Genomic DNA, 23,706 nt, shown 5'->3' on the forward strand with positions numbered 1-23,706 from the left:
AGTTCCAATCCCTTTTATTTATCTTCTTTTTTTTTTTTTGATGTAGCAAGGTAGTTTTTATTAAATTTAGAAAGGTGTGAGGGAAGTGAAAGAGGGAAGTACATATTTGAAAGAGAACTGTTTTCTCCAGAGTGGAAATGAGCAAGCAAAGAAACAAACAAGCAAAGATTCGTGTGCAAGAAAAAAATTCAGGTTTGAAGAGCAACCCAAATTGCGTTTTCTTCTAAAATAGTCTTCAAGTCATCCCTATGATCCCATAAATAACAATAGTAATAAATATGTAGATGTTATAATTTGTATTTCTTTTTTGCTTAATCATATCTCGTCCTGCCCCTCTCCCATTTTCTCACACTTTAATTTTCTGCTTTCTTCTTATTAGAATGGGCCTGATAATTCATCAGACAGGTTATTTCTTTTTTAGAAGCAGAACACACCGGCCAGCTGTCAAGAGGTTTGGACCCTCTCATATTTTCAGTTCTATCACCAGCTCTAAGGATTGATTGGGTGTTATGCTGATGCTGCTTGTCTGTAGTTCTGTAGCTAGATGCCGGAAATAGATGTCTGAAGACTATTTAAGGAAGTTCATTGTGGGAAATTAGGTATTACTAAACTAGACAGCACTCAAGAAAAACTAGTATAGCTCAGGGGAAATATTTAATTTTACTTAAATTAATTTAAGTATATTAAATATTAATATAATTAATTAATCATATTAATTTATATTTACTTAATTTCCACTGAGAATAATATTTGCCATTGGCTTGTGGTAGATGGCCTGAGTATGTTAAGAAAAGTTTCTTCATTGTGTGAATTCATTCATTGTGTGAATTAAGTAAATTAATTTTGGGGAGGAATTTTTGTTTCCTTTTGCTTACTGTCATTAAAAAATTATAAGTATTTTGGGGCCAGAGCTATGGCACAATGGTAAGGCATTTGCCTTGATGTGGCCGACCTAGGACGGGCCCAGATTTGATTCCTAGCATCCCACGTGGTCCCCTGAGCGTGCCAGGAGTGATTTCTGAGCACAGAGCCAGAAGTAACACCTGAGCACTGCTGGGTGTGGCCAGAAACGTAGGTAAATAAAAGTAAAAAAAAAAATGGGTTTCTACAATGTCTTTTCAGGTGCCTATAGTTACTTTTATATGTGTCTAATTTTTATAGACCTTTAGATTATAGCATACTCCTTATTTTTATTATTTTACGGTTTTGGGGGGGCACACCCAGTGGTGCTCCGGGGTGTCCTAGCTCTGCACTCAGAACTTGCTCCTGGCAGGCTCAGGGGACTATATGGGATGCCAGAGATCAAACATAGGTCATTTGCGGGTCGGCCATGTGCAAGGCAAACCTCCTATCACTCTGTTCCAGCATGCTCCTTATAGATTCTATCTGCATAACATCTCTGGCTTTGTTTCCATGTTGTTCTGTGAGCATTCTGACATGTTCTTTCTTGAACCTAGGAATTAAATTAAGTCTCCTTAATTTTGAGTGTTTTTTTTGGGGAGTTATTGGATTGATAACACTAGGTTTTTTTTTTTATTGGATTGATATTAATCTTCTCATCCTGTCATCTGAACCCCTCTTGCACTTCATTTAGAACTTCATTTACCAGAGCAGTAGGGTGTTTACCTAGCACGCAGCTGAACCAGAACAGACAGTGGTTTGAATCCTAGTATCCCTCCCCCGAAAAGAGTACTTCATTTATGCCTTTAGATATTTTAGTGACTTCCTTCCACTGCTGCTGCTAATGTCCTCAGTAAAAAACAACATTCAAATAAGGAGCAAATAAAGAGCCATGCAGCATTAATTTTAAAAAGTGCTAAACTTAAAATAAATTTTTTGTTCTTTTGAGAATATACAATAATATTAAGTGAATAAAAAAAGCTTCGCAGGGCCAGAGAGATAGCATGGAGGTAAGGCATTTGCCTTGCATGCAGAAGGACGGTGGTTCAAATCTCGGCATCCCATATGGTCCCCGAGCCTGCCAGGAGTGATTTCTGAGCATAGAGCCCGGAGTGACCCCTGAGTGCTGCCGGGTATGACCCAAAAACAAAACAAAAAAAAGCTTCACAAAATCTTTCTAAACATAAATGTGAATAGATAACATTTTTAGAGAATGATTCTGCTTAATTAAAAACCAATATGGAAATGAATTGACTTTCATAAAATTGCTTCTATATGACATGACAACAATACTATATATTATATAGTATATATATAATATTATATATTATAATTGGAAGTTTTCAGCAGGATTACTTAATTTCACCTCCTTCAAAACTCTTACTTTTGAGAGCCATCAGTATTGTTTTTGTTTTGTTTTTGTTTATGGACCACAGCTGGCGGTGTTCAGGGATTACTCCTCGCTCTGCACTCAGAAATTACTCCTGGCAAGCGCTGTGGATCATATGGGATGCCGGCGATCTAACCTGGGTAGACTGCATACAAGGCTAACACCCTACCCGCTGAGCTCTCACTCTGGCCCAGTATTATTTTCTTATATATATATGAAATAGACCCTTAACATTTTTTCTTATCTTGGCTATTATAAATAATAGTGCAGTAAATAAAGATGTGTATATATTTTGTTGAGTTAATGTTTTCATCTCCTTGGGATAAGTACCCAAAAGTGGAATTGCTATATCACTGTGGTAGTTTATTTTTGACATTTTGTTCCACCTTCAACACCTGTTAGTTAACTCTTGGTTCTTTGATAATAATGATTCATAGATGTGCAGTAATATTATTAATCTAATGGTCTTTATATTTGTCCATTCCTATTAATGAGGTTCATAAGCTTTTTATGTGCCTATTGACTATTTTTGAAAATTTATCTGTTCATTTTTAAATTTGATTTTTTAATTGAGTTATTTGAATTATTTACAGATTTTAAAAATTAATGATTTGCAAATATTTTCTCCATTTTGAGCTTCCATTTCATTTTTTTGTGGTTCATTTTATTATGCAAAATAAATAATGGACATTTTAAATGAAGAAGCTATCCTTTCAATCTTTTTATCTTATTGAGATATTGAGTGGTATTTGCCTTTATACCAGAATAATTAAATTGTATAAAGTTCTACTTTTTTTTTTTAGATTCTGCATGCTTAGCTTTAAAGACTTAATTATGGGAGTCTTGTGATATATGAAGTAATCATATTCTGGTGTTAAAAAAGCAGGACTCTTTCCTGAAAGGAAAAGTACAATAAGGTTAGTTAAAGCCATGGATATAAAGTCAGGAGATGTATGTTTATTTTTCTTTTGACTCTTTGGATATCATGGTAAATGACCTCTTTTTTTTTTTCCTTCTTACACTGCAAAGTAAGAATGAAAATATGTGCTTCCTCTATTTCTTGGATTCAGTTGGTTTTGCTGTAGCTGATAAGTGTATATTATTTTTTTAAGTTCTGCAGGCTTTTGGAAACATGAGTGAGTGAGCACTCTTAATCAGAGCTGCTCACATTTTCCTCTGGCATCTGAAAGTTGTTCCCACGTGTTGATTTTGTCTCAGAATTGAGGGCATTGTTTCTGCCCACACAGGAATGCCTGTACCATTTTTTCTTAGTGTTATGAATAAAGCAATCAGAATGCAGCCTCTCTTTGTCATGCTGCTTGATAAAAATACTTATCAGAAAGAGAATGTGTCAAGGTCTGTTTTGCCTTCTTATGTGGAGTGCTGGGCTCCAGAATCCCATTTATTATAATTTTTGAGTTTATTTATTTATATTATTTATTTACTTGATATTAAATTTTATCTTTTATCCTTAAAGGGATGCTTTCAGATATCTAGTTTGACTCTTATCTGGATTGCTAATGTTGACTCAGAAATAGACTTTGTCCTGTAACAAAATCATGTTTATTGGAGTATCAGGATCTTGATTTAGGTTATGAATAAGGGTCAGTCCCAATGTATGTTTCACCTGGTTTAGGGCATATGGGGGATTTTAAAGACAAAGGTGGTATAACATTAGGTAAGCACTATTAGATCGGTTCCCAAACCTAGTTGACTCTCCCCATTGGTGGATGAAAGTCTTCCGGCAGAAACCTCCAGTGTAGGAGCCTGCCATCAGCAAAACAGCCTTGCGTTTCTTTTTAAGTTACTGTATTTACTATATCAAGTCACTATATTTTATAGTTACAAAATATATTTTCACCCAGAAATTTCAACATTGTAGTTTCGAGACAAGATGAAGTCTTTTGGACTCAAAACAGATTTCATACTAGTTAATTAGTTTGACATAGTTGTAGAGGCCCTGGAATTTGGGACATGTTCTAAAATAGTATTAGTAATACCATTTAGGATCTAGGATCATTTTAATTGCCTTATGTTCTATGCATTTAAAAAATTTTAATGACTTTGGAATCAGATGAAAAGACTTTGAGTCTGTTCATTTAGCCCCTAAGACAGTAATTTTAAGCACTTAATTTTACTTAGGAGGGAGTTATCTCTTGAGTGGTCAAAATACTTAGGGGTCTCAGCTGCAAAGCATTTCCTTCACATAGGCACTTTGTATCTGAAAGAGCCTTCTGACTTCGTTAGGTATAAACTCTGAGAATTTCTTTTTCAATTAATTACTAGTGTATATTTTGAGTCTTTTCTGCCAGCCAGATCTGCTTTTTATTCAAACACACCCTGAGTGGTCTGTCCTTTAAGCTTCTAATCGTATCATCTCTGCATTTTTATTTTTCCTCCCAAATGATTCTTCCCTACATGTGTATCCACATGTATTTATAGAGGGGTCACAGTCAGTGCTTGAGAAGAGGGTTCAGGGACCAGACCCAATAACACTCAGCTTACTAGGTCAGCAGTTCAATATTTTTAAATAATTATTTTATATAAGCATCATATAGTTACAGAATTGTTATAATTTTCAGTCATAGATTGTACACCACCCTTCACCATTTCCTGCCACATTTTCTGCCACTCTTGTTCCCGGTCCCCCTCCAACCTCCATATGCCACTGGGGCATACATTTTACACCTCACACACACACACATTCTCTCTCATACATTTTACATCCCCCCCCATACACACACTCTCTCTTTCCTCGTTTTTGTTTTTTTTTTCCATTTTTGACCCGTGGTTTGGACTATTGTTACTAATGGGGTACCATGCATATCACTTTATCCCCTTTCAATTTTAAGACCAAAGATGTGTTGCTTCACAGGCCATGCAAGTGCTAGGGACTATCAGGGCCATGTCAGTGGTTTCCACTCTGCCTGGTACCCTAGCCTCCTCCTTTGTACCTTTGCCTGCCTCCTCCACGTGTATTAATTTAAAATTCATATTCAGTTTTTAGAAAGTCTTCTTCCTTTGAACTTGTTTGTGCCATTAATTTGGCAAATTAATGAGGTACTTCCTTATGCAAGAATGCTTTATGTTGAATAACTAGTAAAACCATTGTTGTTTTCATGCTTATTATTTTTACCTCACGCTTATTTTTTTACCTCACTTGATCTTTGAGAAATAGAACTTGATTTTCTTCCTCCATAGGGCATTAATGCAAAACTTTGCTTTTAGCACTATATATGGGAAGTAATTGTTCATTTCTTTCCTTAATTCTTGTGTATGTAACTTTAATGCTTCTTCTCTAGTGATTACATTTATATTCCTAATTCCTCCATTTCCAATTAGAAAAGTAAGATTTGGGTATCTATGTAAGTATATATAGCTTTTTTCTTCCCCATTATTATTTCTATCTACTGCTGCCTGCTTTTATTCATTTATTATTTATTTATTTAGGTTATTTTGGGCCACACCCGGTGACGCTTAGGGGTTACTCCTGGCTATGTGCTCAGAAATTGCTCCTGACTTGTGGGACCATATGGTACACTGGGGGATTAAACCTCATTCCATCCTGGGTCAGCCCCTTGCAAGGCAAATGCCTTACTGCTGTGCCATCACTCCAGCCCCAGGCTCTGCTTTTAAATGCAGAATAGCAGACTAACTTCTTATAGAACTTCAAGAACATAAATCAGTGAAAATAATTAATTTCTAGATAAAGCTCTGAAGCCATGAGTTATAAGAGCATTGCTGAAATTAATAAGGTGTGGTCTTGGCTCTTTCAGAGTTTACAGTTCAGAAAAGAGTGCATCCTGTTTTTGTTGGTTTTAGTTTTTGGTTTTTGGGCCACACCTAGAAGCACCCAGGTGCTACTTGGCTCTGTATTCAGAAATAACTCTTGGCAGGCTCTGGGTACTATATAGAATGTCTGGGATCAGACCTAGGTCATTGTGTGCAAGGCAAACTGCCTACTCGCTGTGCAATTACTCCAGCCCCTATAGAGTTCTTTTTTATTAGGAGCTGCAATGGATTAGATAGTTGGTTGACTGAAAGTGTAAGGTAAAAGATAATTCTTATTCTTTGTTTTGCTGTTTCTATATGTCTATCCTCTTCAGCAAATTTAATAGAATTTTTATTTTTCAACAGTCAAGATATGCTACCAAACATTTGTTTCTCTCTCACTCACTTTCGATTTCAAAATCTTGATATTACCTTTGTCCCAATGATATTTTGAAAGCAGTAAATTTAAGACTTGTCCATCATTAGCCACCTTGACATAATTTTGAAGAAAGCATCTATCTCTTTCTGGAATTTCCTCATACATGGTGTCAGGCAAGTTAATTGGTAATTGCCATCAATTAAAACTTTTTAACTCTAATCTGAGAATGGTGGTAGGCAGATAATTTAATTTTTCCTTTTTTTGAATGAAAATTATGTGAAATAACAAGAAATAATTTTACAAATAAAATTCATACTTTAACCTCTGTACATTTTTATTTTCTAAAATACTTATTTAAATTTTTTTAATTGCTAAGGCTGGAGATAAGTACATGGCATGCTCAGGCATTACTCTGTACTCAGATCAAACCTGGATTGGCCACACATGCAAGACAAACACTCTACCTGCTGTATTATTGCTCCAGTCCTTCTCATCTTATTCCTAAAAGGCTTTTGAAATTCATTGTGCAGAATTTCATTTTGTTTGTTTTACTTTTCATTTTCATCAATTTATTTCTCTTATGTATTGTTTTCTTTCTCCTTAGTTATTCAAAGATAATAATAATAGTGTTTATTTTTCATTTATCTGTATATCTTGCCAAGTATTTTTTCTCCTCTTGCTGTACCTCCAAATTCCCATGGTGGTTCATGTCGGTATTTGTTTTTTGGGTCACACCTGGTGGTGTTCAGTTGTTACTGCTGGCTTTGCACTCAGAAATCCCTCCTGGTCTAGGGGACCATATAGGATGCCGGGAATGGAACTAGCATCTGTCCTGGGTCAGCCACATGCAAGGTGGCTACCACTGTGCTGTCACTTCTGCCCCATTGTGTAGTTCTGACAATTTGTGCTGTACCAGTTCTTCCTCTTTTTTTAAGACACAAACATGAACAGATTACATTTTGCATTTATGGAACAGAAGTGTAATATGCTAATTATTTAGATCATAATGATTAAATGTAGACTATAGGTTCTGTAAAAATCACTTAGGAAAAGGAATTTCTTCATGCATGATGAATGCATGAGTCAAATGTGATGCTTGTTAAAGGATGTATCACATTTCAATTTTTAAATTTGTTTATATTCTATGAAAGAGTTGCACATTAGCTGTGAGAAGAATTATTTCCAATTCATAATTACTTCTAACTCATAAAAGCTCGATTACACTGAGGCACCTCGAGAGTCAGCACACCAGTCTTTATGAGCCCAGTTGCATCTCTTCACTGAATGCTTTCTTTGCTGTTTTATGCCTATTTTAATGTCAGATCAGATTGTATGCATTCACGGAAAGAGTTTTGTTATATTCATTAATATCTTTCCTGTTTCTGTCAGCAGAAACTTAAAGTGAATTGTATAGGAATGTTCCAGTAAGCTCTTCTATAGCATATTTTTATTCAACTTACTCTAGACAGTTTACCAAAAATGTTGCTAGTTCACAGAAGTTGTCTGCTTGTGCTTTGTGATGTAAATTGGAATGATTTATTGTAGTGCAGAGAATATAGGTCTTACACATATAATCCAAATACTTTACTGTTGAGCTTCACTCTTGGCCCTTAAATTTTACTTAAAATTTTTAGTTATTTCATTTGGTTAGAAGTTTGTTACTAGCCTTAATTGAATGTGTAATGGGCTTGGCTTATTTCTCTGCATTTTAAAAGGGTATAGTTTTCATTGATTTATGCGATCTTGCTTTTCAGAGTGAGTATCGGGAAAAAGTTGGACAAAAAGAAATTTTTTTAATTTCAAAATAATTTTACTGACTTGTTACACTTATAATATATAATCATTAAGAACACTGGAAAATGACAGTTACATTTGCACAGTATTTTTATAAATTTGGTCTCAAATAGTATTTAAATGTATCTTATGTATACAGAAAATTGTTTATAAAATTTGTTTTACTTTGAGATAAAGTAGACATGTGAAACAAAAAATATAATGTAATTGTTTATTATTTAGATAGCTTTAAAATGATTAGTACTTAGTTATAGGCTGCAATTAGGAAGGAAATCTGCATCAGGGACAAAGGAGTAAAACACAGCAACACCCATCCCACTAAATTTTTCTTCTGAAAATGGTTAAACAGGAGTTGGAGTGAAGCAGGTAAGGTACATTTGCCTTGTAAGAGGTAGACCTGAACTTGATCCCCAGCATATGTTCCCCTGAGGCTCACTTGGAGTGATTCCCAAGTACAGTACTGCCAGGTGTGGCCTTGAAAAAGTAGCAGGGGCATTAAATAAGAAAATCCAAGCATAAATATGAGGTTGTTCTGTTGTGTGAATTCATTCACTCGACAGTTGTTTCTGACTTTAATGTCTGAATTTGCTTTTAGTTTGCTTTGGATAATATTGCAAGGATTTGATAAATATTATTTACAATCATATAATGCTGATTATATTTGTGTGAATATCTTAGCAATTTTCTTGACATTTTAATGAAAACATTAAATTCTTAGTCTTTTAATAAAGTCTGTGTCATGTTATCAGGAGTTATTTGCAAATTCCAGACACATTCCACTTATATTCATGGAGAATCTATATTTTATAAAAGCTTCTTAGAGCCTCTATATTAGATGTATATGTTTATGCTTTCTTTGTAACAAACACACTGTGAGCAAGTTGGAAAAGCCTTTTCAAGCTTCATTCTTAACGGAAAAGTTTTCAGTTACTATAAATTACTGATATAAATTCTGAAATTGTATCTAATATGCACTCACAATCGTTGGCTATATCCAACTGGGATTTAAATGAACTTTGGGGCACAGTTGTATTTATAGTTTACCAAAATTGCTAAAAAATAATCTGATCATTAACAGACTATTTTCTCCAACTCTTTGGTTTTAATTTCCTCCCATCTTCCCTCCCCCAATACACAACAATATATCAGTTGTTGTGTTTGTTCTGTTCATACCTTTTTTTCCTTGGCCTTTTATATTTGCAAAGTGTAGTTTAGAGCTAAAGCAAAATTCATAGCCCAAAGACTGTAATGTATGGATTACATTGTGCACTTCCCAGCATCATCTTCTGGGCACACAATAACTACAGTGTGGAGGAGCCTACACAGAGACAGTGATGGTGTTTTATGAAACGCCATTGGTGTGTGTGGTGTTGACTGCAATCTGCAGGGTAAGCAGTTGCACAAATTCCTCTAAGTTGAAAGGCCTCCAGAAATGTCATGTTTGGGCCTAAATAATAAATGCCACAAATAACAGCATAAGCACAAGGGACTTTACTCAATGGTTCAGATTCCAGTTTTTCTTCGCCTTTGCCTTTTTTCAGCTGAGTTTAGCTGTAGATTCTTCGCCTTTATCTGTCTATCTTTCATCTATCTTTTATTCCATTTTTTAAAATTTATTTAAAGGATCTTTCATCTATCTGATTTTTATCTATCTTGTCTATCTATCCAAGTTCATTACAGCTAATGTTCCAACCCTTGAATAAAATATTTTAAACCATTTCATTTTGTCTTTTTTTCTTTGGAAAAAACACAAGGGACTTTACTCAATGCCTCAGAGTTCAGTTTGTCTTTTTTTCCTTTGCCTTTATTTTCAATTGAGTTCAGCTATAGATTCTTTGCCTTTATTTGTCTGCCTGTCTAACTTTCATTTATCTTATCTATTATCTATCTAATCTAAGTTCATTACAGCGAATGTTCCAGCCCTTGAATGATATATTTTAAACCATTTTTTTGTCTTTTTTCTTTGGATGTCTTCACTACAATCTAAAAAAAACTGGTATGTGGAAAGTTATACCAGTGAGTATTTATATAAATACAGAGTCAAATATTGATTTCATATTGCTGCTCAGAGGTAAAAAAAAAATGGGTTTAAGAAGGATGGGAGAAAGTAGATTGCAAATCTTACTGACATTTAATATAGAAATAATATTTCTTTTTGGTGTGGGTTTGGCAAGTTTATTATGATTTTAGATTCTTTTCAGAAGAGTTAGGTTGGAACAGAAACAGAGCAAAGGCATACTTCAGATAAACAGTGATAACAGTGAAACTGATGGTTTAGTAGTGGAAATTGTCAAATGTTGAAAATCCCCATCATCAACAGCCCTTCTTCATAAAGGTGGAACATAATCTCCCCTGAAGAGAAAGGGACTAGATTAGCTCTTCAGTTTCTCATGCTTATTGTTTACATTTCTTTTCCTCACTCAGCAATGTTCAGGACTTGTATTCCTCCTGCACTTAGGTATCATTGCAGGTGGGGCAGAGGTACCACATTGTGGTGTCGGGAATTGAACCCAGCTCAACCATGCATAAAGCAAGTGTTCCAGCCCCTTCAAGAAGTATTTGCACATATTCGAGGAAGAGTTTAGAATGTTGGGTTATAAAAATAAGATGTAAGTCAATTTCTAGCCTTCTTCCAGTATCTAGTTGGCATTATGTTTGATATAGTTCCTTTACTGTCCATGAACTGGTGATTGTCCATGAGTTAGACCCTAGAATTGCATACAGCTGTGAGCCAAAAGACCTGCCTTTTAGATGCAAATTTTGCCATCCTTTTAACTGTGGATATGGTACTGTTTCATTCCATCTGACAGTTACCTTTTGGTCTGCTACTGTGCAAAGTGAAGACATCAAAATGAGTTTGACACTCTAGTTGCTCAAAAGGCCCTATGATTTCAGCTGCCTTTTAATGTAACATGCTATTTTGTTAAGTACTTTAAATGCATCTCATTAACTCTTATTCACAATTATGAGTAATTTATTATTTTTGACAGTGGAAATTGAGGCAGAGAGAAGTTTAATTGCCTGATTAAACAGCTTCTAAGTGATACAGTTGGCATTCAAACCCAAATCACTGGGATTTTGCTACAATCTTTTCTCCCATATGGTTATAAGTCAATGATTCTCAATCAGAATTGGCAGAATAGAAGGGATCATTTGAATCTTCATGTTCCCATATATCTCTGCAACCACTAAGAGTTTGTGACTTGGTTTCCTCCTCAAATAATGAAAGTACTACATTATATTATAAACAGCGCAGAAACATGAAGCAGATAATCCAGGGTCACTCATACTCAGGTTAGTTGACTGCAAATGATTATGGTTAATAGGTAATAACAACATTTGTGTGTAGCAGTTAATTTGCCTTATTATAATACATTTTTAAATGAGAGTAGAAATATATAATATTGCCTGTCTTTTTGAATTAGTCTTCAGAAGCAGATCAATTTGATCAAGGATTGCGCAATACCCAGACATGACTAGGACTTATCTGGTTTTGTGCTCATGGATCATGACAGGGATTGAATGAGGCATTCTTGACTTCTATGATTTTTTTTGGTATGGGGCAGTGTGTGTGTGTGTGTTGTGTGTGTGTGTGTGTGTGTGTGTGTGTGTGTGTGTGTGCGCGTGCGTGCGTGCACTGATGGTCAAGACTTTCTCCTGACCATTCCTTATGGGTCACTCCTGGCAGTGTGTGTGTGTGTGTGTGTGTGTGTGTGTGTGTGTGTGTGTGTGTGTGTGTGTGTGTGTGTGTGCGTGCGCGCGCGCGCTCCCCTGACCATTGCTTATGGATCACTCCTGGTAGTGCTTAAGGAACCATATGTGGTGCTAGGAATCAAACCCAGGTTGACTGCATGTAAGACAAGCACTTCACTTACTGTACTGTCTAGCCCAATAACTAGTTTTAATATTTATCTTATTTGAAAGTAGTCATCATTATAGTTGGAAGTTTCAATCCTATAGTCAGTTTTATTTAGGCTATTAATTGCATAAAAAGCAGATTAGGAATATTAAATGTTTTTAAGAACTTAAGCCCAAATCTTCACATGTACATGAAATATGAAGCAAACAATGGAACTAGCATTTAATTAAGCACTTAATGCACTACACACAATATTCTAAGAAGCCATTTTATTCTGGATCATTTGACACTTGCCATTTGCCCTCCTTTCATAGTTGTACAAATTAAGGTAAAGGAAAGTTGAATGTATTGTCCCTTTGTAAGTAATACTTTGGAACCTTCGTATTTGTAATCCATATCTTAATATTGTTAATCTTCTACAATATATGTGGACATATAAGAACATTCTTATCTTCAGTGTATAGAGTAACTTGTTTTGATATTACACTAGGTTTTATCCTGGAAGGCTGGAGGGACCATATGACCATATTGGATGCTAGAGATTGAACTCGAGTTGACTTCAGACTATGTATGTGCAAGGCAAAATTTATCCTAACCCCCCTTTGCTCACTCTGCCATCTATTTTGATATTTCACTCTAATTTTGAATCGGTGTTAATATTAATAGCACAATGCTTGTTTTTTTGGTTTGGTTTTGATTTTGTGCCACACCTCTTTTGGCGCTCAAGGGTTATTCCTGTCTCTGTGCTCACAAATTGCTCCTGACAGGCTTTGGGGACAAAATGGGATGCCAGGGATCAATCTGGGTCCTTCCCAGGTTGGCCGTGTGCAGTGTAAACACCCAACCACTGTGCTATCACTTCGGCCCCACAGTGCTTGTTATATTTAAATACAGTAATCTCTGTGGCCTTCCCCTTTGCCCTTTACAATTTTATATGATTCTATTATTTTTAGGAAATGTTTCCTGTACAAGATCTAATAATAATTGTGTCCCAGTTCTTTGCAGGTCTTTCATGCATAAATTTGTTCTGTTTGCAGAAAGAAGACAAGACTTAAGGAAAGAAACACATTCAGTGTTTGAAGACTAGATTTTTTTTTAACCCTAATAATTAGATTTACTTGAAATAACTCTTATTTTTAAGTTTTACACATGGGGAACAGTAATTTTCCCCTACTGGATAAACCAGCATGTATCCATTTGGTTTATGTGAGGTTATGTATCTGAAGATTAAAAACAATTGTTTGATTATTTTTCACTCATTGTCACTTGGTTAATGTTAGGAAAGGAGGGGGTGTGTCCGAACTGTAGTTGGATGTTATCAGGGCTGTATTTCAGAATGGGAAAGTTTTATTTTCTTAGGTTTTGGCATTGATCAATGAACTTTCTTTTATGACTGTCAAAGGCTTTTATATCTCTGATATAGTGGTTTATTAGATGAAAAGGAAAACAACAAACCCAGACAAATGTGTTAAAAATATAGAGGATCTGGGGCCGGAGCTGTAGCACAGTGGTAGGGCGCTTGCTTTGCACACAGCTGACCCAGGACGGACCTCAGTTGATCCCCGGTATCCCAAATGGTCCCCCACACCAAGAGCATTTCTGAGCGCATAGCCAGGAGTAACCCCTGAGCATCACTAGGTGTGGCCCTAAAACCAATATGTGTGTGTATAGACAAACTGATTAATTATCCCTGCTCAATAGATATTATTTATTATTTAATTTTTCCTAAATAGTCATTCTCTAGGAAATAAAAAAGAGAATAGCTTGTATTATAAAGCAATTTTTATTTTCCAGATATCAAGGAACAAAATGCAATTCTTAGGACTCAAAGGATGCATCAATTTGGAATATATTGAATTACAGAATTTAGTGATTTTCCTAGGGAGAATATTCTGTAGATATGAGATGATCCTCTTTGATGAATTGGGCAAAACAGTAAATGGACATATTTTTGTACTCTCTTAAAAATGAATGAGTCATGATTTTACTTTCTTTGTTTTTATATTTAGAAACAATAAATCATAGAGCATCTGTACTGATTATGCTTTATTTTAGAACTTATACTGTGTGGTGGAATGTATGGTAATAGGAAGAGACCAGCCTGAAAAAAATTATAATCAATTTTTGCATTGTTATAAAATACTGGAATTCATTTTTTATTCGTTTAGAGGACTTGTGGAGTCTTTAGTACATAAAAGATTAAAATACTGTTTCTTCTGCAGAAACATGCTAAGGGACAAGTATTATTTGACAAAGTATGTGAACACCTCAATCTCTTGGAGAAGGACTACTTTGGACTTTCTATTCAGGAAAACTCTGAGAAAAAAGTAAGTAAATTGTTACAAGTATTTTAATCTATAGTGTAGAGAAATAAAAGTCTTTTAATACAAGAAATAAAAGTATCTAAAAGTCAACATATAGTTGTGAAGTCAATATATTTGAGCTTTATCATAGCCCATTTTATTTTAATTTTTTACATTTTTAGTTCCTTATAAATATTGAGACCAGATCTAGTGTAGAGTCAACTATAAATTTTTGCCATCATGTATGTTTCCTTACTTATCCTATGTTAATTATTTAAGACTGGAAAATTGAGTTAAATGCTTTTATGTTGATTTTTAAATCTTAAATTTGCATATATACTAGAAATTAAACATACCTAAAAAACAAGGATGGGTGAGTAATGAAAGGAATGTCAAAAGTACCAGTGCTTATTTGTCTGGAACTTTGAAGATTGTTTGCCTTGTTAAACAGATTAACTGTTTGGAGTGTGGAAACTCTCTGGGATGAAGATGTTTCTTGTCCAACTGTTTGGGAGTGTCTAAAAAAGAAGTAGAGGCAGTCTGCTTCTGGAAATAGTTTTTAGTTTCCAGTGGATCTGACATCAAGAGTGTATTGAGATTGTTTCTGCTCTTGAAGTTTTCTGAGATACTTAGCAGCAGTGTCAGGGTATGATTGTGCTAAATGCTGTTTCCATGGAACTTTGGAGCTTAGCTCATTTTCTTCTATTTCACTTTCTCGGGACTTTACTTGGGAAAGAAGATACTGATTATATATATGAGTTACCTGTAATGGTTTGGCCCAAGTCTGCATTCTAGGTAAAATAATTGGTTAGTTTGTGACCTTAGACACACTCACTGTGATCTATTCTCTGAGGAGGCTTAGAGCATTTGATCATAGTGAGAGGAGTTACTTTCTAATATCTAACTCTCACATCAAAGCCAATAGAACAGATCAACTAGGAGATGAATATAGACTATAAAATGTAATTGTCCACAAATTATCATTGTCTAAACTGGATTATCCCATTAATAAAATAGAGGGAAGGGTAACTTATATAAACTTAATTCTTTCAACTTGCTACTTAATTTCTGGTTTCCTTTCCACATTTAAATTAATGACAATTTCAGGCCAGAGCAGTGGCGCAAGTAGTAAGGCATCTGCCTTGTGCGCACTAGCCTAGGACAGACCGCAATTCTATCCCCCAGCATCCCATATGGTCCCCAAGCCAGGAGCAATTTCTGAGCCTATAGCCAGGAGTAACCCCTGAGTGTCACCAGGTGTGGCCCCCCCCCCAAAAAAAAAAAAAAACAAGAAAAAATTAAAATTGATGACAATTAAATTGCATGCCTACTTCTGTAATAGTAACTGTACTTATGCAACTTTGTTCGAAATAATTTCTCTGAATAAATAGCATATTAGACATTGTAAAAATAAATAATGCATGCTTTTTTAGGCTTTAAATTATAAGGTAGTCAATAATGTTTGTAACCATGTATCCCTGTGTTTACTCTTAGAGAGAAAAAGTGATGAGAATATTGTTCTTGCTTTTTATCTGAGATTTTTTTTCCCTGTGATTTATAGAAGCATTTAATCCTTTTGTAAAAGAGAAACAATTCAGTATAAAATATGTACACTAGAATCCTGTGTTAGTGGTAATAAAATATATGAAAAAATGCTATGGAGAGGGAGAGATGATGCAGTTAAGGTGCTTACCTTGCATGTGGACAACCTGAGTTCCATCTCCTGCATCCCATATGGTCCACCTGACCCGCCAGGAGTGATTATTGAGTGCAGACAGAGGAGTAAACCCTGAGCACAATTGGATATGGTGCCCACCCCAAAATAATCCAAGCCAATTAAAAAAACAAGCAAAACAACAACAAAGAAATGTATCATTTTTATAAAACTATATTTTTATTTTAAAATGTATATAGATAATAGGGTTCACTATTTTTTATTTTTATGTTTTCTCATATAAGTATTTAATAATGTTTGCATCTGGTATGCATTTGTCTGTCCACAGGATGTTTACTCAACTTAAATGCAAGCTGATTATTTAACCCTTAAACCTCAACTGTCCCTGAAGAATGGTTTTAGGTTCTTTCCTCATCATTATTTATTTCATTGCTTATCAGTCAACAAGGTCTGTTTGCTTGCTTGTTTTTGTTACCTACTAACATTTCTTTCCTTAAATGTCTTTCTTTTATAAGGGCTTTTGTTGTTGTTGTTATTATTGTTTATTTTTATTGAGACCAATGTGAATTACAAGTCTTTCACAGTTATATTTAAAATACATAGTGACAATGAATTAGGGCAGTTTCTACCGCCAGTGTTGACCTCCCTCCGCCACCCCAGATGCATCCCATACCTCCACTCTAAGCCCCCTGGACCTCTAGTATAACAGGTCCCTTTTGGGTATAGCTTGTTCTGGTTTGGATCTCTTGATTCTATTGTCATTAGCTTTGAGTTGGGTGTTTAAGTCTGATATATTTGTTTTAATCCAGCTATTGTTGAGCAGCATGTTATTTAATCTCCAGGTGTTGGATTTTCTCCATTTCTTCTTCTTACAGTCCATTTTGATCTCTGTTGCATAGTGATCTGGTAGGGTTCTTCTGATGATCCTTACATTTTTTATTTTATCCAATTTAGATTTATATCCTAAGACATGGTCTATCCTGGATAAGGTTCTATGTGGGCTTGAAAAGAATGTGTATTCTGCTTTCTGGGGATGGAGGGCCCTATATAAGTCTATTAGCCCTAGATCTCCTAATTTGTCATTTAGGACTCTTATTTCTTTGCCTGTTTTCTGTCTGGTGGATCTGTCCAGTGGTAATAGTGGAGTATTGAGATCTCCTACTACTATCACATCCCCTTCCATGTGTTTCTCCAGGTTTCCAAGCAATTACCTTACATATTTTGCTGGTTCAGCATTAGGTGCATATATATTGACCAGGGCTAGTACTACTTGATCTAATGTTCCCCTGATCAGTATGTAGAGCCCCTCTTTGTCTCTGATCACTTTCTTGAGGTTAAATACAATTTGGTCTGATATAAGAATGACCGTCCCTGCTTTTTTTTGTTTTCCATTGGCCTGAATAATTAATTTCCATCCTTTTACTCTAAGCCTGTGCCTATCCTGTACTTGTAGGTGTGTTTCTTGCAAGCAGCAGAAGTTTGGTTTATGTTTTCTAATCCAGCTTTCTATTATTTTTCTTTTAATGGGAGAATTTAGTCCATTTACATTTAGGGAGATTATTGACAGAGAGGACTGTTGTACAGTTGTGTTCTGTAGAGTGGTTGTTGTTACAAATGGGGGTTTGGATTGTGTAATTTGTCTCTGAGTAGATCATTTAGACTCGGTTTTGTTTGTGCAAATAATGTGAGTTTATTTGTGCTTGAGAATGTTTTTAGTCTTCCCTCTCATCTGAATGAAAGTTTTGCTGGGTAGTGTACTCTTGGTTGGAAATTTCTTGCATTCAATCATTTAAATATGTCATTCCACTGTCTTCTTGCTTGAAGTATTTCATATGGGAGATCTGGTTTGATTCTAATGTTCCTTTCTTTGAATTAGAGGGGCTTTTTCTCCTTATTGCTTTAAGTAGTTCGCCTTTCTCTTTGTTTCTTGTCATTTGAATTACTACATGTCTTGGGGTTGGTTTGTTAGGGTATATTTTGTTGGGGATTCTTTTTATCTCCTGGATTTGCTCAGATACCTCTTTTCAGAGGGTGGGAAAGTTTTCCACTAACATTTCACTAATTACTTGCTCTTCTCCTTTCACTATTTCTTCCCTTTCTGGTACGCCTACAATTCTTAGATTATTTCTTTTATCTTTGTTCATTAAATACTAGACTTTTTCTTCCAATGCTTTACCTTTTATTTCTTTGTTGGCTTCTTTGTTGTCTTTTGTTTGCAGTTTATCTTTGAGTTCTTCTATGTGATTCTCGAGCTGTGCGATTCTGCTCTTCTGGCTTTCTACGGTTTTACATATTTCCTTTAATTTCGTTTATAAGGAGTCTCTCATGTTTTGTAGCAATTCTTCTTTAAGTTGGTTGATTTGTTCATCCATAGATTTCTTGTATTCGCTGGCTAGTGTTTCTTTCATTTCCTTTAACATGGCTTGCATTTCATTTCTCATGGCTTCTTTAAGATATTCCTCTGTTGGGTCTGTGCCTTTTGGAGGACTTGGAAATTTATTAGGGTTCCTATCCATATCCCCTGAGTTCAGGGTCTTCCTTACTTTACCCATATTTCTTTGCATATATTGGTGTGGCTTGGAGTGCAGTGCCTTTCGAATTCAGACTACTTTTGCCACCTGTGTCTTGGGGCTGGGTCCCTTCTCTTGAGTGCTGCTCCTGGTGGGTATTTTCTTTTCCTGTCAGACAGTGCAGTTCTGCTCCTAACCACAGTGGCAGAGGGCATATTTGAGCCTAGAAGACTCCCCTCTCCTCTCCGGGAGTCAACCTGTGCTTCCTCTTTTCCCTCTAGTCCAAGGGTCTCAAACTCGCAGCCCACGGGCCGTTTGCGGCCCTCTGTACAACATTTTGTGGCCGGCGGCCAGCCTTCAAATATCACAATATTTGCAATTATTCACCACCGAATAATTACAATAAAAATTGCATTCATAAGAAAAAAATTGCATTAAACATTTGCATACCCCGAGCAGTTCCGTTCGGGGTATGCAAATGTTTAATGCGATTTTTTTCTTATGAATGCGATTTTTTATTGCAAATTTTCGGTAAGCGAATAATCACGAATTCTTTGCGCCTAGCGCAGACGTCATTTTCGCTGCTCCTGCCCACTGCCCCCCCTTTTTTGTGAAATCCCTTATGCAGCCCTGCCTCACCCCGACTTTGCCTCCTGCGGCCCCCAGGTAAATTGAGTTTAAGACTCCTGCTCTAGTCCCTGTTCCTCCTGGCTGACTGTCCCCTCGGACTGCATATGCCATGTTGGCAAGTTGGCGACAGACCGGGAGCTCCCTCTGGCCTCTCCCTCAGGACTCAGGGTCCACCTGGGATACCTGTTATGGTGACACTCCTTCCAACCTCACTGCCTCCCTGGGGCTGCTTGCTTTGGCCCTGGCTTGTTGGCCTGTGCGTGGCTTCCTCCGGCACCCTTTCCAACCTCACCTTCTCCTTGGGGCTGCTCATTGCTGCCCTGGCTCGCTCCCCCTGGCGCCCCTTCAACCTCACCTTCTCCCCGGGGCTGCTCGCTGCTGCCCTGGCTCGGCAGCCCTCGTGGCTTCCCCTGGTGCCTGTCCCAACCTCACCCCTTCCCCGGGACTGCTCGCTGCTGCCCTGGCTCAGCGGCCCATGTGGCTTCCCCCAGCGCCCCTTCCAACCTCACCCTCTCCCTGGGGTTGCTCGCTGCTGCCCTGGCTCGATAGCCTGCGTGGCTTCCGCCAGCACCCCTTCCAACCTCACTGCCTCCCTGGGGCTGCTCGTTGCTGCCCTGGCTCCCATATATTTGTTTTAAATGTTGCAAGATTTTGTGGCTCCTAGGGTTTTTTTACCCCTTCAGAAATGAATCCAAGTGGCTCTTTAATGTCTTTAGGTTTCAGACCCGTGTACTAGTATGAGGTGTCTGGTTACAATTCAAAAACCTAAAGCCTATTGCTTATTGTCAAGGACATGACATAGGGAAAAATGATAGAAACACTTCAGTTTTACAAAATGAAAATATTCTAGATACTTGTTGCATGTTAGTGTGGCTATGGTTAACATGAATGATGGTAAATTAGTGTTACCTGTTTTATTTTTTTTAACAAAAGCAAGAAAAAACTGCCTATTTGTAAAATAGTTTTCTACCTGCTGCACATTTAGAATTAAACAAAAGTAGACTATGCATTTATTGATGTCCCACATACATGCTAATTGAGACAGTGAAAAATTCACAATTATACAATTACTAATTAGTGACTTAAAGGATAAATGTGTGGTAACAATGGGGAGATTCTTCTTAGGAAATAATGATGCATTTTAAAACATGAGTGGGGCCTGCTTTCTGCTATCCTGACTGAGGTGGTCAAGAAAGACCCCAACGAAAAATATCTCCTCAGGGTTCGGCAGCAGAGTAGGCTGTTCTGCCCGCGATGGGTGGGACCTGATCCTTGCAATATGCTTTGACACAAAGAAGAACTCTGAAAGTCTGCTGCTTTCTCCTGCTTGGTTTCCTGCTTCCTGCTGTCCTGTCTGAGATGGCCCAGAAAGAACCCAGCGAAAAATTTCAGTGCCAAGGTAGGCTATCTCCACCACTAAGGGCAGAGCCTCAGGAGCACTCTGCTCTGTTTCAGCATCTGCTAGCCAATGAATCCCACCATAACACGTAGAAAAAAAACACACTAAAAGCATGACAATGAGGAAACAATGTGGGCAAACACTATGCATAGATGAAGATGGCAACTCTGATGATCTTAAAAGGGCTTTTGCCTTGCATGCAGCCAACCCAGGAAATGGTGGTGTGATTCCCAATATCCCATATGGTCCCCTGAGCCTGCCAGGAGCAATTTCTGAGTGCAGAGACAGGAGTAACTCCTGAGTGCTGCCAGGTGTGACCCAAAAACAAAAAACAAAAACATACCAAAAAAAACCTGCCTCAACAAAAAAACTGAAAGATCTATTTTAAGACAAGACAGACCATCAGACACACCAAACTTCTACACAAAGAGGACACTAAATCCCATGTTTATCCCTCTTAACGCCAGTGGACTAAATACACCAGTTAAGAGACAGAGGAGTGGCAAAATAGATCAAAAAGCTGTATTAACATTCTGCTGCATATAGGAATAATCTGAATAATCATAAGATTATTATTATAATAAGATCAAAGGCAGGAAGAAAATCATACAAGCAAGCAACTCCCTTAAAAAATGAGTGGTGACTGAACATTGGCATAGTGATTTGGCTCAGGCCTCAGAAGAATGGGCATCGCCCACACACACCTGAACAATGGATACCAATATGGAAACAACCACAATTGTCTTTAACATTACCAGGATCCAAGCCTCTATCAGAGAAGACCTACCACTTCTTTGGCATTGACTTACTTCAAAGAATGCTCCCAACACCCAGGCGACTCAGCAACAGTCTGCATGCAGGGCAGATCGCTCTGCATTTAATGATATGCTGAAACTAGAGGATGCTCCACATCTGCCTGACATCGATGAAAGAAATGCACAGAATCCAGAGTCTTTAAATATAAGAGTCTGATACCAACAATAGCTAAAGTGTGAAAAAGTTTCACCGGGACCTTGAGAATGACTGGAGTTGGATAGACTGGTATGCCTGGAACCCAGAGTCTGTCTTATGCCAATAAACTTCTGGGGTGAGGCCTTTTTGTAATCAGGTCAAGAATTTTTTTTTTCCATTTTCTCCATTTTTCTGGACCTATGCAAACATTGGCGATTGCCACTATCACACCTTTACTATATTTTTTTACTCTTATCCTTTAAGGAAAAAAATACAACTTACTGAACTTAAAACCAAATTACTGTAGTAGAATGCATACAGGCAGGGGATGGGAAGAGGGGAGGGGGTAATGTTGCACTGGTGAAGGGGGGTGTTCTGGTTATGACTGTAACCCAAATATGATCTATTTACTTAAATAAAAAAATACATTTAAAAAAAAGCCATGAGTGAACAATAAAAAAAAATTGAGTGGTGATATTAATATCAGATGACACAAAGTTTACACTCAGAAAAGTTATAAGGGGGCCGGCGAGGTGGCACTAGAGGTAAGGTGTCTGGCTGCCTTGCAAGCGCTAGCCAAAGAAGGACCGCAGTTCAATCCCCAGGCATCCCATATGGTCCCCCCAAGCCAGGGGCAATTTCTGAGCACTTAGCCAGGAGTAACCCCTGAGCATCAAACGGGTGTGCCCCCCCCCAAAAAAAATTATAAAGGACAAAGATGGACATTTTGTTACTAATCAAGGGATATGGACAACAAGAAGAAATCTCCCAAACATAAATGCACCCTGTGAGGGACCAGCAAAATATTTTATACAATTGTTGAAAAATCTGAAAGAAGACATCAATAGCAATACAATAATAATGGGAGAGATCAACATTGCCCTGTCTCCCTTTGATAATTCAACCAGACTGAAGACAAGATTACTAACTCTGAAAAGAGAAATGGAAGAAAGTGGACAAGTGTGTACACACACACACACACACACACACACACACACACACACACACACACACAGCACTACTTCCCCAGAAAACTGGATATACGTTCTCCAATGCACACGAGAATACTCCAAGATAGACCACATTTTGGCTCCAAAAAAATAGCTCCATAAAGCCGAGAAGAAAAATAAATTGTACTGACTACATTCTCAGATCACATGGCACTGAAATTAGACGTAAACTACAAAGGGACAAAGTATAAAATATTTTAACAACTGGAAATAACAGCTCACTACTGAAAAGCTAGTGGGTCAGAGATGAAATCAAAGGGAAAATCAAACATTTCTGGAAACAAATGACAGTGAAGACAAAATATCAGAATTCTATGCCACGAAGCAGGAGAACTGGGAAAAGAATGGATTAATTCTTGGACTCATAATCTTCTACGGTTGAATCAGGATGATCTAACATATCTGAACGGACCCATCACTACGGAGGAAATTAAAATGGTAATCAAAAGTCTTCTCCAAAACAAAAGCCCAGGCCAAGATGGATTCACTAACAAATCCTTTTAAATCTTTAAAGAGTAATTACTACCAATTCTTTTCAGGCTCTTCCATGAAATTGAAGACACAGGAACACTACAAATAGTTTTTATGAAGTTAACATCACCTTGACATCAAAACCAAACAGAGATGCCTCAAAAATAGAAAACTACAGGGCCGAAGAGATAGCATAACATTAGGGCATTTGCCTTGTATGCAGCCAATCCAGGACGGACGGTGGTTCGAATCCTGGCATCCCAGATGGTCCCCTGTGCCTGCCAGGAGCCACTTTGGAGCACAGAGCGAAGAGTGACCCCTGAGCGCTGCCAGGTGTGACCCAAAAACAAACAAACAAACAAACCTACAGACCAATATCCCTGCTGAGCACAGATTCAAAAATCCTCAACAAAACCCTGGCTAATAGGATCCAATGCCTCAGTAAGAAGGTCACATACCACAACCAAATAGGTTTCATTCCAGGAATGCAAGGATAATTTAAAATACATAAGTCAATCAACATAATATACCATATCAACAAAAAGAAAAATAAAAACCACAATATCATATCAATAGAAGCAGAGAAAACATTCTATAAGGTCTAACATTCTTTCTTGATAAAAACTCTCATCAAGAGGAATGAAGAAACTTTTCTCAACATAGT

At 37.0% G+C, this 23,706-nt stretch overlaps 1 protein-coding gene across 9 annotated transcripts in view; it reads left to right on the forward strand.

The window, feature by feature from the left end:
- EPB41L2 (erythrocyte membrane protein band 4.1 like 2) overlaps positions 1–23,706 on the forward strand; it is a 271,009-nt gene that overhangs the window by 135,147 nt on the left and 112,156 nt on the right. For all 9 annotated transcript variants that reach the window (XM_049785156.1, XM_049785155.1, XM_049785161.1 and 6 more), the window contains exon 5: positions 14,316–14,420. In XM_049785156.1, coding sequence (XP_049641113.1) covers positions 14,316–14,420 — 105 coding nt within the window. The remainder of the gene's footprint in view (positions 1–14,315; positions 14,421–23,706) is intronic.

Source organism: Suncus etruscus, chromosome 12, assembly GCF_024139225.1.
Source record: "Suncus etruscus isolate mSunEtr1 chromosome 12, mSunEtr1.pri.cur, whole genome shotgun sequence".
Taxonomy (NCBI): domain Eukaryota; kingdom Metazoa; phylum Chordata; class Mammalia; order Eulipotyphla; family Soricidae; genus Suncus; species Suncus etruscus.